A 14,315-nucleotide genomic window follows, 5' to 3' on the forward strand; every position below is an offset into this window, starting at 1 on the left:
AAGTTGGAATTTTAAAAAGGCAACAAATTTTCCCTGTCTTTATTCTTGGCCAGAAGGCAACAAAGCAGAAAAGTAACTAACAAGAATCTTAGAAGCACAAACTGAAGCTTTTCCCCTAATAGATCTAAAAAGATAATTAGGGCTTGCTTGGCAGGGAAGTGAACCTAAGATAGAATAAAGTCTACTGAGTTGCCCAGAAACTCCAAAGCCAGCACACTGCAGACACTGAACCATCTGGGTGCTCCGAATGCAATAAACCAGAGTAATCTGAGAGGCACTGTCTCCTGAAGCCTGGTAGCAGGAGTAGGAGGCAGCATTTGCTAATCAGTGACTAGAGATTTGTAAACATGAAAGCCAACTGTACCCCATGTTTAATTTTTTTGCCTTTCCCTAATATTATATATTTTAAAAGACAGCCTCCTTCAGAATTTATGCATCACCAATTTCGTAAAGACTTTAATTAAAGGAAAAAGCTAACATTTAATTCAATTTAAATTGCTCTGCTTATGGGAAGCCTAGCTTTTAACGACCTGAGACCTTAATCAAAGCACTAATATCCATGACAGCTCGCTCTAATGCTAGAGCAATTAACTAGGGGAAAAAATAAATATAAGCATGAAAACTAGATTGCAAACTAGAAAGGCAAGTGCCTAGCTAACATCATGTAATTTAACAACAACAACAACAACAAAAATTCAACAAATTATTCCTCTTTCCCAATGATGAAACAAATGAAAATAGCACAATTTACATTAAATGCAAAGAAGTCTTTTTCCAGCTCACTCAAATTGTTTCCATTCATTCAGCAAATACTGACCTAATGGGTGCAAGGCACTGTGCTAAATTCTGGGAATAGTAGACAGACCTGCTCCCTTGTCTCATAGAGCTTACAGTCTTTCACAATAATTGAAGGCATATTATGGTGTCATCCAGATAGAGGTTCAAGTCCTAGCTCTGCTGTGTGTTAGCAGTGTGATCTTCAACAAAGATTTTAATCTCTCTAAAGTTCAGCATCCTTATCATAATGGTGATAGCAACAGTATGTACCTACATCAACCATAGGTATTACTCTAAGGGTTAGGTCAGAGAGACTTAAAGCTCTCATATACAGAGCACTCAATAAATGTTGGCTATCACTATCAAAATTATTTTACTTGAATCTTGTGATTATGAAGAATATCCTTTCATGGCATATTTAGGAATAAAGTAGCCTCAACAAATGGTTTACAGTAGGCAATATGGAGAGAGGGCTGCTGCACAGCATAAACACTGAACCCTCCTTCCTTTGAGGAGCCATGTGTTCCAATCTGCTGAGAACAGAGGACAAATACTCATGAGTAGTCACTTAAAGGAATTTTAAAAAGCAGTGATCTAAGGTTTAATTACTATAAACTGTTGGAGTAATATTCCACATCATCAGTACATTCTCCTATTTTCCAGCTTAACAGAATGGAAGATGATTTCTTGGTTAAGAGAAAGAGCAGGTACTTTGGTTAGATGAACTGCACTTTATTATGACAGTACTCATGGATTATTTTTAAAAGACAGAAATGCCTCTCTAAAAAATTCACAGTGTCCTTTTCAAAAGCCATGAGGACCAATTATAATTATGGCACACTTATCTGACTTCTCATGAATGCCACTAATAAAAAAATAATGGAGGAATCTAATTATCAGTTAACAGTCTGACCAATGAAATGCTTTATTTGAGACATTAATGAGATAAAATGTGATTATCCATTATCTTATATTTTTCTTTATGATCTCACTAGTGTGGATAATCAATAAAAGTGGTTTTAACATACATTGCAAGCATTAAAAATAAATATGCTAAATAATAATAAAAATTGCCCATAATATTCAAACAGTACCATGTAATTTTTTAAACTCACAGTATTTATAGTTGTACATCAGGAAGTATTTTTTACTAATAGTGCTCTGAATATACTTGTACAAAAAAGTAAAAACCCAAAATCACTTGAAATCATTTAGACAAAGGAACAAACATAAAGGACCTTTGCAGAATTTTTTAGTCCCAAAGTAAGTCTCTATGTTACTTCTAAATAATTCAAAAACTCACAATGTTGGGTTTTTATTATGATATTTTGGTGCAAAACATTTTCATACATTGTGATCTGCCCCACCTTTGTTATGATTTCAGTTCCCAATTAAACCACAGACTTCATAGTGTTACTGTGATTTGTATAATTGTGGCTTAGAAAGCAAACAAACAAGAACTTCATATCCTGACAGTATTGTGAAAACTCTCTAGCTACAAACAAAAAGGCAAGTAATACAAATTTTTCTTTAATAAGAAATTTTAAAGGCATAGCTGAAGTCACAGGGCTCCAAAACAAAAGGAGAGTGGAACATAGAACTGATGCTATGGCCATCCTGGGTGAAGAGTGTGGTTGTTTGGTGGAAATAAGTCTAGAAAATCTAAGAGAACTGGGAGCAAGGATTTTGGCTCACTCAATGGAAAATGAGGACAGAATTAGAGCTGAGATCTCCGCGTAAAGCTAGGCTCTGTGCTGGGCACAGACCCTGCCTAAGACTCACTCTCTCTCTCTGCCCCTCTACACCCCCTACCCCCATGCACACTCTCTCTCTTAAAAAAAAAAAAAAGCCTATGGTCAGTATATTAATTTTAGGATCAGATACCAATACTGATGACATTTCAAGCTTGTTAGCTAAAAGCACATCTTAAAAGTTCAATAACCAGGGCCACCTGAGTGGCTTAGTTGGTTAGGCATCTGACTTCGGCTCAGGTCATGATCTCAGAGTCCAGGGATCCAGCCCTACATCGGGTGCCATCGGGTGCATGAAGCGCACAACAGCCACACTGGGTCCCTATTGGGTTCTGCGCTCAGTGGGGAGTCTGCTTGTCCCTCTGGCCCTTCCCTGGCTCGTGCACACGCTCTCTTTCTCAAATAAATAAAATATTTTCTTAAAAGTTCAATAACCATATATACATACATGTAGATATATGCATACATGCATGTGTATATAAAAATACACACACATATTCTTATACGTAGGTGCTTTCTAGTTAGATTTTTTTAATATTAAATTTTGAGGGCTCTTTATACAGTTTTAATATAAATCCTTTGTCAGATGTGTGGTTTGCAAATACTTTCTCCTGGTTAGTAGCTTTTCTTTTCACCCTTTTAACAGAGTTACAGGACAAACACTTTCACTGTCCAGGAGTCCAACTAATCAATTTTTTTCTTTTTTGGATCATGTTTTTTTGTGACATGTCTAAGAAATCTTCACTAAGCAGTAGGTCCCAAAGATTTTCCCTCATGTTTAATTCAAAAGTTTTCTAGTCTTATATTTCACACTTAAGTCTATGAGCCATGTTGAGTTCCTTTTTTATAAGGTGTGTGTGAAACTTACTTAAGTTGAGGTTCATTTTTTTGTGTGTATGGATATCCAATTGGTTCAGCACCATTTGTTGAAAAAGTTATGCTTCCTTCATTGAATTGTTTTTGCATTTTTATCAAAAAAATCAGTATGTGGGTCCATGCCTGGGTTCTCTATTCTATTCCATTGATCGTGTTTTTACAATTCGCCAGATCTGTACAATCTTGATTACTAGAGCTACGTGAATAAAACACTTTCTTCAACTTTTTCTTTTTGAAAATTTCTTTTAACTAATCCAACTCCTTTGACTTTATATATAAATTTTAAAATAATCTCATCCATATCTATAACAAAAATCTTACTGAGATATTTACAAAGACTTGCATTAAACCTTAAATCAATTTAAGGAGATTGACAGCTTTATGGTGTCAAGTCTTCAATCCATGAACATGGTGTGTCTCTCAATTTATTAAATATTCATCAGTGTTTTGTAGTATTTAGGATGCAAGTCCTATATATTTTTATTAAATTTATACCCAAGTATTTCTATTTTTTAAAGATTATAAATGCTATTATATTTTACATTTTTATTTCTGTGTCCGTTTATAGAATATAGATATAAAATTAAATTTGTCTGTTCTCTGTATCTATGAGATTGGTTTGTGTTTTTTTGTTTGTTTGTTTGTTTTTAAGGTTCCACATATAAGAGAGACCATATGGTATTTGCCTTTCTCTGTCTGACTTATTTCAGTTAGTATAATGCCCACAAAGTCCATCCACCATGTTGTTGAAAATGGCAAATGGCAAGACTTCATTCTTTTTTGACTGAATAGTAACCCACTTTCCTATATATATACAGTAGTAATCCATTATATATATTGTGAGACATATACATGAGATACATATAGACAGAGATAATTTCTTTTTTTTTAAGATTTTATTTTTTTATTTTTTTATTTGACGGAGAGAGAAAAGGAGTGCACACAAGCAGGGAGAGCGGTAGAAGAGGGAGAAGAAGTAGGCTCTCCACCAAGCAGGGAGCCTGATGCAGAGCTCAATCTCAGGACTGTGGGCAGATGATTAACCAATTTAGCCACCCAGGTACCCCAACAACTTCTTTACCCATTTATCTATTAACGACCATTCCGTTTGATTCCCTATATTGGCTATTGTAAATAGCAATGAACATGAGGATGCATACATCTTTTAGTGGTTAATGGTTTTATTTTCTTTGAATAAATACCTAGAAGTGGAATGGCTGGATCATATAGTGATTCCATTTTTAATTTTTTGAGGAACCTCCATATTGTTTCCACAGTGGCTAGACCAAATTACATCCCCACCAATGGTGCATGAGGGTTCCCTTTTCTCCACATCCTCACCAACACTTGTTATTCTTGTATTTTTTTTAACAGTCATTCTAACAGATATGAAGTGACATCTCATTTTGATTTTGATTTGCATACCTGTTGGCCATTTGTACATCTTCTTTGCAAAAATATCTACTCAAGTCTTCTGCCTGTCCTTCGATTGATTTTTTTGTTGATATTATTGAGTTGTATGAGTTCTTTATATATTTTGGATATTATAAGATATATGATTTGAAAATATTTTCTCCCATTATGTAGATTGCCTTTTATTTTGTTGATGGCTTCCTTTAATGTGCAGAAGCTTTCTGGTTTGATCTAGTACAGACTTGTTTATTTTTGCTTTTGTCTTTTTTTTTTTTTTTTTTTTTACTTTGGGCATTAAATTCAAAACATCATTGCTAAGACCTATGTTAAGGAGCCTACTGCTCATGTTTTCTTCTAGGAGTTTTATGGTTGTACACTCAAGACTCAAATCCATTTTGAGTTAATTTTTTGTGTATGGTATAAAATAGTGGTCCAGTTTACCCAATATCACTTATTAAAAAGACTGTCCTTTCCCCAGTGTATATTCTTGGCTTCTTTGTTGTAAATTAATTGACCATATATGTGTGAATTTATTTATGGGCTCTCTATTCTGTTCCATTTGTCTAGAGTCTGCTTTTGTGCTAACATCCTGTTTTGATTGCTATAGCTTTGTAATATATTTAGAAATCAGAAAGTGTGATGCCTCCACCTTTGTTTTTCTTTCTTAAGATTGCTTTGGCTATTCAGGATCTTTTATGGTTCCATACAAATTTAAAGGTTGTTTGTCTGTTTCCATGGAAAATACCATTGGAGTTTTCATAGGGATTGCATCGAATCTGTAGATTGCTTTGGGTAGTATGGACATTTTAACAATATTAATTCCTCCAATTTGATCCAGTTGTTTTTATATTTACCTCAATGAGTTAGTTACTGTTCTTTTCTGGGAGAATAATGATGACTTGAAAAGCTAAGAGCATTTCTATACTAGGATAGTCATGTTTTATTCATTTCTTCTCCAGATATCTTTTGACAGAAATACTTTTTTTTTCTTCTGCAAAAATAGTAAACTTCAAAGCTCCATAAGCTAGAAGCTGCAAATAGCACAGGTATTACCTGTCTACCTTCATCAGTCCTAGTGTTAGAGTATGCTCATAAACTCATAAGCTAGATAATGAGCAAGGTCCTTATTCTCAATGATTTTCTCATGATTACATGAAAGTCAGTTACAAAGTATAGACCTTAGGCCTGAATCCAGTTCTCCTATCTCCTAGGAGATTTTGACACATGACATCTCTTTCTTTCTTGGACAAGCTGATTAATCTTGTGAGAGATTTCAGTAAGAGAGAGAGAGAGCCAGTTGTACATATCGTGCCATGCATGTGTGTGTGTGTGTGTGTGTGTGTGTGTGTGTGTGTCTCTATTTCAAGTCTTATGAAAAATAACACTTGGATCTGACACTTGCATATTTTTTTGTCTTCTGTTATCCCCAAAGATGCAAGATGGGCTTAATTTAACCATTTAGTCTAACCACAAAAGGCACATGAGAACTATATTTGTACTTTCTATTCCATCTAAAATTTCTTGCTACTTACTGGCTGGCCTGGCTCACCGATGCCGATTGGTCCTGGTGCCCCTGTTCTTCCTTCCTGACCTCTTTCCCCCTAAGAGAAAGAAATATCAAATGAAGATTTGAGTTTTTAAAGAAAGAATAAACATAGCACAAGATACTCTGGAGATTTCAACAAGGATATGTGTTGCACAATAGTCAAGCTTTTCACAATCATAAAGATAAAAAAAAATTCTGGAGGAGGAGAAATGGCTGAAATTTAAGGGAACAAATTACTCTAAAATGTTCATCATCCCTTCTTGTATAAGTGCCATACACCACTTTTAGCTTTCAGAAGCTATTGTGTAGCAATTGGAAGGATGGACTGTATTCAATTCATTTGAGTTACTGAAAGGACCAAGCTAACAATGCTTGTGCTGTTCCCTGCCCTTCTCACCATCATCCTGGAATGCCATCCTCTTCTTGTCCTCATTCTGTTCCATTTTACCTCTCCTTTCAGCCCTGTTTCACGTTTGATCTCCTTCAGAATCTTTTTCTGATCACCTTGCCAATACAAACTCCACCTTCCCTGGAGTCTCAATATGCTTACTGTTTAAATGCTATCCATGCTATCCACTTGATTATATTAGATGTGCCTGTTTTGTACCACTCTCTATTTTAGTCCCGCATCAAAGTCTTACTGTCCCAATGACATAGAAAAGCCATTTAAAATAAGCACTTCTGTTCTGTGACATCCTGCATGATGCAGAGCACTGCAGGGTGTTAGATATTCTGGTACTTTCTAGTTCCCTACAAACCTTTCTATCAACACTTACTTATTCAGTGTGGTGGTCCTTCTGGTTTCTGTCCCTCTATGCTTATTTAATGTGAACATGTGATAGTTCATATGTTAAGATGTTTCACATTCCAATATCACCCTTGCATGTTAACATTTAAATTCCATGAAATCTCAACAGAACTAGATGTACATTGGCAAAAGGGTGGGTATTTGGAGGCAAGGCAAATTTTTTATACCAATCGAATAAAAAAATACATTGTGGTAACTGCCCCAGTGTCCAAGCACCCAGACTGTAAGTACCTTCTATACGTAGCCTCTTTGCATCTAGAGGGCAAAGCTGAGCAGAGTTTGAACAACAGCATGGCCAACTCCTGTAATAAATTCAGTACTCATTAATGGGGAAAAAGGCAAGAATCATTACCTTAATACCTTGCTGTCCAATACCAGGGGCTCCTGGAGGACCATCAGGACCAGGGGGACCTGGTTCACCCTGGAGGAAGAAACAGTTACACATTAGGTCAACTCAACAGTATTTGTTGAACAGTTCTTACATGAAAAGTGACGCAGTAGAAGCTTTGAGGGCAAATCTAAGTGAGATCTGGGACATAATCACTGTCCTCAAAGTCTTTATAATCCAGTTGGAAGGACAACATAGACCCAGGATTGAATTAACCACCAGACACAGCAGGCACAGTATCTAGGGTCCATGAATGTGTTTCCATTTTAATGTTTAAAATCAGAATAAAAAATTAAAAAATAATAATGGTGAATACATAACAGTGAATCCAGTCTAGATTAAATTTGTCTTTCTGCCAGCTCAGTTGTAATATATAATTTTTAACATTTTTTATGGAAAAAGAGGCCCACAAAAGCAAAAATTTTTAGGATCCTGCAGCCCTCATTTGTTTGCTCAACAAATATTTATTCTGTCCTTCTGACAGACACATTTGTTTCCTACTCAATGACCATCCTTTCCTTTCTTTCCCTCCTTACTATTAGAACTCTGACCTCTTCATGTCCATGAATAGCTATTCTTCACACTCAGGGCTGTAGGATGAATGATAATTGGTTCAGTGCAAGTCTAGAATCTCCTTTCCCTTTGCTACTGGCTGGTCCTCTGGCTTAGTTCCAACAGATGAGATAAGGGGATGTTATTAGGTACAAAGAGAAAGCTTTTGCCTCTACTTCTTCTTTCCTAGTTGGAGATATGGTAGCTGTCTTGTAACCATGAGGTAACAATCTCTCAGACTAATGCTAACCATTGAAGAGGATGATGCAGAGAAACATTTTTAACTGCCCTAGCTCCTGGAAAACCTCACTGCACTTGATCAAGCAAAACCTCATTGAGCTATCTACCTTCAAACCTTCTGTTTAATAAACAAGAATTCTTATGGTGTAAGCCACAATTAATCAAGATGTCTGTTATTAGAAGCCAGGTGCATTTTCAATTAATAGTCTGCTATGTGGCAGGCCCATTCTAGAATTCAAGCATCACAGAACTGAACATTGATGCACTCAAACTTCTACATTTCATGAGTGAGGAACCTGAGTCCCAGGGAGGTTATATGGCCTTCCCAAATTCACACTCAGTATCACCCACAGGAACATGGCTCTTCAGGTTTCTCAAATTTCTGGTTGTGTGGCATGTTGATAGGGGAAAGCAGAGTGGCTATTGATTAAAATTTCTTTTTCTTATTTTTTTCTGTTTACCAAAATAATGTATCTTCATTATAGAAAATTTGCTATAATTATCCATTTATAACGACTACTGATTTCTGGTACATTTCCTTCTAGTTCTTTATGTACACGACATACCTCTATTTTATGTTGAAGAAGATTTCTAAATCCTCTCATATTTGAGTTAATGAATCCTTGCCATTTAAAATTTCATCCAACTTACAGATTTCTCTCTTCTCTTCATGCTTGTGTTAAGCAACAGTAAAACGGAACAAGAAGTTGAGACAAACTTTCTCCAGATTGAGGGGAACAAAAGAATTGTCACCAATGTTAAAGACTCAATTTTCCCTGGAGGCTTGTGATTTTGAGGAGGACTCTTACTAACTAAAGCAATGTCCTATTGATATGGTAGGGGCATTATGTTAAGGAAGTCTATGGACTTTAATCAATTGCAAAAGGGAAAAAGAAGGGACAAGAAGAGGGGTCAGAGTCAAATCAGCTCCCCAAAAGATATGCCCAGGCTCAAAATCATAACAAAGAAAATCTGTCACAAAATCTGTTGATTGTTAGAGTTTATGATGCTTTGGCATTTGAGTGGACTGGATCTAAAGGTACCTTCAGTTCTTTCTTTCTTTCTTTCTTTCTTTCTTTCTTTCTTTCTTTCTTTCAAGATTTTTATTTCTTTGAGAGAGAGAGAGAGACCACAAGCCAGGGGGAGAGGCAGAGGGAGAAGCAGACTCCTCACTGAGCAGGGAGCTCAATGCGGGCCTTGATCCCATGACCCTGGGATCATGACCCAAGCCAAAGGCAGCCGCCTAACCGACTGAGCCACCCAGGCACCCCCAGTTCATTCTTTTAACTATAAGTCAATTTGGCAGATACATCAACTTAAATTTTCCATTTAAAATTCAAAGTTGTACTTATTTTTATATGTATATTAAATGTTCTGGAGCAGCCAGATAATCACCATTCTTAGCTGTTACTTGGTCTTGGCCATGGAATTTCTCCATAAATAATATTAGACAGAAAGGTTCTCCCAAATTTGGAGCTGTTCTCTCTCTCTCTCTCTCTCTCTCTCTCTCTCTCCCTCTCCTTTTTTTTTTTTTTTTTTTTTTTTGTAGCTGTTCTCTTGACCTCAAAGGTTAAGTGGTAGAGAATATTTGGCTTCCTAATTTAGATTCCAAATTTTCACTTCAAAGAAACTTTTTCTTAAAATTTCCTGTGCCACACCCTTGTGAGTTATATTGTATGTGGGTGATGGTTTCCATCACTTAGCAAAGGAACACCAAGCATTTAATATGTCGGCAATAATGGAGTAAACACAGAGAAGTTTGTGGCACAGTCCCTAAACTCAAAGGCCTAGTTTAAGAGATAAAAAACACCATTAGAATAATAATAAGTCCCTAAGTTCCCTTATTCTATTCATTCCCCATCCCTTTTATATTAATTAGGTTCTGTAATGAATCAGAAGGCTTTTAAGTATCATCTCTATCATATATCATATATTATATATACATAGTATATATTTGGAGGAGAATTTGAGTTTTTTAAGTAGTGGAAGCTCTGTGCTACTTAGTACTTTTCTATATGCTTGATTTAAAACAAACAAGAGCCTAGGTTGGTGAGAAGGTTTCCTCTAACTAGGGACAAGGAATGGGTTCTGTTGTTAACTTGAAATGTGTGAATCAGGAAAATCAATAGGAGAAGCAACTGTCTTATCCTTCAACCCATGTGCTTCCTTTAGCTTTGGTCAAGTACCAATTCCCACTGAGCGATTTCTCAATACTGCTTTTTTAGAGAAGGTGCAGAGATCTGAAGGTTATAGAGGGACCACTTTCCCTTATATTGGCACAGCTCAGTAGCAACATAGCTTCACCTTTCAGTTGCTTAAAAAAATTTCTCAGGAGCTTAGCTTCTCACCATAAGGCCTGCACACCAGTATTGGCCTACAATTAATGTTTATCCCTTTCATACTTCTTTCCCTTTCCTACAAGATTCCTGAGGTAATAAATAAAGTGATCTTGATTGTAACATACCATCACCAGGTAAGACAGAACAGGAAGAGAAGAATTAGCACTCTATTAACAATGATTTTCTGAAAATTCACCAAGGCCACATTGCCCATTATTCCTACCCCAACCTTCACCAGTAAGTACAAATACACAGAGATTTAATGGCTCTAGTACTATTTGTTATTTCTCTACTTCACTTTTTTTTAACCATCAGAAGCATATCCAAAGAGGACTGAGTTAAAGTGAATAGCTCTGGAAGGGGTCTGTTTCTCATAACCTCCATATGAGTGTAAGCACAGGTAGGAACATTGAGGAGGACAAGTAAACCACTTTGATCTTCCTCAGAAATTAAGGATGCCTATGTGATGGGCCCCAACATTGAAAGAAGATGATGTCTTTTTTTTTTTAAGAAGATGATGTCTAATAAAACCTAGTATTTTCAAGCACTGTCCTGATACTTTATATATATTATATCACTTACTCTTCTAATAATCTTAGGAAACGGTTATTTTTTTCCCTATTTTATGATATGGGATATAATCACCACGTTTTAATCTAATTTTCAACATGCATAGAATCACTGGGGAAAAAAAACATGGCTTTTTTATTCAGTCTTGTTGAATCCTGGCTCTATAATTTACTAACAGTTTGAGTTTTTGCAAGATCTCCATATGCAAAATGAGGATAATTATATCTACCTTGCAGCGTTGTTGAAAAGATGAAAGATACTGTCTATAAAACATCTAAGTCACGACTAATCACATTATAGCTGTTTAATTTGTGTGGATTCAATTGTTACTCACTAGACTTTCATAAAGCATCACCCTGGTACTGCGTACCCAGTTACATAATTATAGACATAAATCAGAGTACACCTGCACTTTGTAGACACTTACAATCTGGCTGGAGAAACAAATGAGTATAAAAAAATACAAGCATGCAAGTTAGTGATAATAAAGGTATTAAGAGAGGATATAAGACTCTGAGGCAGAAATGTTCAATTCTACCTTAAGGAATTGGAAAAGTTTCATATTGCAGAGGAGATATTTGCTCTGAACAAAAAAGGTAGGATTCATATCTAATCTGGTAGAGAAGAGGAACAAAAGTTCAGAAAAGGAAAGAGTATGAAGCATAAAATAATCCAGGGATGACCAACAGCTCTGTAGGCTCAAGTGGACTTACTCTTGTGAATAAGCCAACAATAGGGTCACTGTCCATCGCAGTGCCATCTACTAGAAATATACACTGAGCCACACATATAATTTTAAATTTTCTAGTAGCCACATTAAGAAAGTAATAACATAATAACATTTTACTTAACTCAATATATCTAAAATATTATCATTTCAAGATATAATCAATATAAAAATCTTATTAATGATTTTATTATTTCTCACACATGTCTTTGAAATCCTATGTGTATTTAACAATTATAGCACACCTCCATTTAGACTAGCCATATTTCAAGGGCTCAACAACCACAAGTTGCTACTGTATTGAACAGGGCAAGTTTAGGAGTAAGGAGGCCAGAGGCTCAGGTCACAACATGTTGAGGACCAACAATTAAGTAGAGTGAGAGTGGAAGAACACAGAAATGTCTTGTGGGGAGTTGAGGAAGGCAGTGGCTGAGAAAAAGAAATGGGAACTTCTAAAAATAGTGTGATAGAAGTCAGGAAAGAGATTTTCAAAAGGAACTCATTTCCAGAGACAAACTCCTACCCTTCCCCTCGCAGCCTGATCATCTTCCAGCATTCTCTGAGGAAAGAGCACCAAATGCCTCCATGAGTCAAGCCAGAAGGAGTCATTCTTGATACCTCTCACTCCTTTACCCACCATATGTAATGCATCACCAATGCTTTTCCATATGCCTTCTATTTCTGTCTCAAATCCATCTACCTCTTGAATTCTCTACCATGTCTCTACAGTCTACTTCAAATCAATATCACCTCTTGTTTAGACTATAACTAAGTCTTTAGTACCCTACACACATCCATTGTAGTATACGTTAATTTATCCACCCCTGCCCCCACTGCTGCCAGCACAGTCTTTTAATTTTAGTTTTAGGTTCAGTCTGAGTGAAACAATTCAAACCTTTCCTTTTGCTCTTAGGAGAAAGACAGAGGTCCTTACAAAGCTTATGAGCCCCTACATGGTGTGGGTCCTACTGCCTTTCCAGTCCCTTTTGTAACTGGTTGCTTCTTTGCTCATCACCCTAGCAGCATTGGCCTTTGTTCAGTTTCTTGTGCTTGCCAGGCTCCCTTCTGCCACAGGATCTTAGCACATGCTATTCTATCCAGGATGTTCTTAGTTTCCTTTTTCCTAGTCAACCCTTACTCATCCTTCAAATCTTATTTTAAGCAGCACAGCTTCAGAGAGGGCTTCTCTGATTAAGCGTAATTCCTATTCTAGAGGGACTGATAGCACCATTTTCCTCTTTTCTGACTATTCATTATAATTAAAACTCTGTATTTAGTTAATATGTCTCCCCCAGATTGTGGGGACAATGTCAACTTTGCACTGTCAATGCTTAGCTAATTGATAACATTCACTCAATAATCCAGGCAGCAAACATTTACTGAGCAGCAAACAACCTGGGAGCAGATCCCATGCTAGTTGCTGGAGGTGAACAAAACAGGAAACAAACAGGTCTGAGTTGGGGGAGTTGGGAATCTGGAAATGCTCTTTTGGAGTTCCTTTGGTTTAGTTAGGTTTTCAACCAAGAGCAATGATATATAAATTACATAGTGATACCAAGTACCTATAACAGTTTCTCCTGCAAACTTATCCAGGTAAAATTAAACATATCTTTTTCAGCTGAAGGAATGATGAAATTCCAATTGATGGTCTAATGTTATACTGTATGGGAAGTTCAGCTAGAGAAACCCAACATGCCTTATTCTGAGCATCAGCAAAGTTAACATCTTTTCCTGCTATAAGATAATAAATAATAAATGGTTGTCTAAGACTGAATGTTTTAAGGACAGAAAATTATCTTTTCTTGAATAATACAGTTATGAACAATTTAATCATACTTTGGGGTCTTAACATTAGAAAAGACATCTTAGCAACTTCTTTCTGTGTTACTTCTCAAATATGTGTAGCATCAACTTTAATATTTTAAGTCTTGTGACTAATATTCTCATACTTTCTAAATGGAAGAAAATGGTGGATGAGCATTTTGTAGGTACAGAATGATTCAAGTATGGCCAAGATACAATCTCAGCTGAAACTCAATGCGGTGACGACTACATACAAAGATTTAGGAGAAAAGTCAAGAAAGGTCCTTTATGGAGGGGAAAGAAAGAAGTGGGTGTTGGGAGGCAAGAAACTAACATTTATCAAATACTTGCTAAATCAAGCTCTATATTTAGTATCTAATTTCTCTTGTTTCAGAGAAGTGTTATAAGCAGCTTATTTTAGAAATCATTTCAGGCTATATGTTTTCCTACATTAATAAAAGCGAGTTGTAAAATACTTAGCTGCTTAATTATTATCAACACATATGGCAGTTACTATAATTAACT

At 36.1% G+C, this 14,315-nt stretch overlaps 1 protein-coding gene across 1 annotated transcript in view; it reads right to left on the reverse strand.

Annotated features, from left to right (window-relative positions):
- The window catches only part of COL28A1 (collagen type XXVIII alpha 1 chain), a 160,500-nt gene that overhangs the window by 106,938 nt on the left and 39,247 nt on the right, over window positions 1-14,315 (reverse strand). The window contains exons 12-13 of the mRNA XM_072764384.1: window positions 7,524-7,592; window positions 6,350-6,418 (exon numbers count right to left, since the gene is read on the reverse strand). Coding sequence (XP_072620485.1) covers window positions 6,350-6,418; window positions 7,524-7,592 — 138 coding nt within the window. The remainder of the gene's footprint in view (window positions 1-6,349; window positions 6,419-7,523; window positions 7,593-14,315) is intronic.

The sequence above is a fragment of the Vulpes vulpes genome, chromosome 7, assembly GCF_048418805.1.
Source record: "Vulpes vulpes isolate BD-2025 chromosome 7, VulVul3, whole genome shotgun sequence".
Taxonomy (NCBI): domain Eukaryota; kingdom Metazoa; phylum Chordata; class Mammalia; order Carnivora; family Canidae; genus Vulpes; species Vulpes vulpes.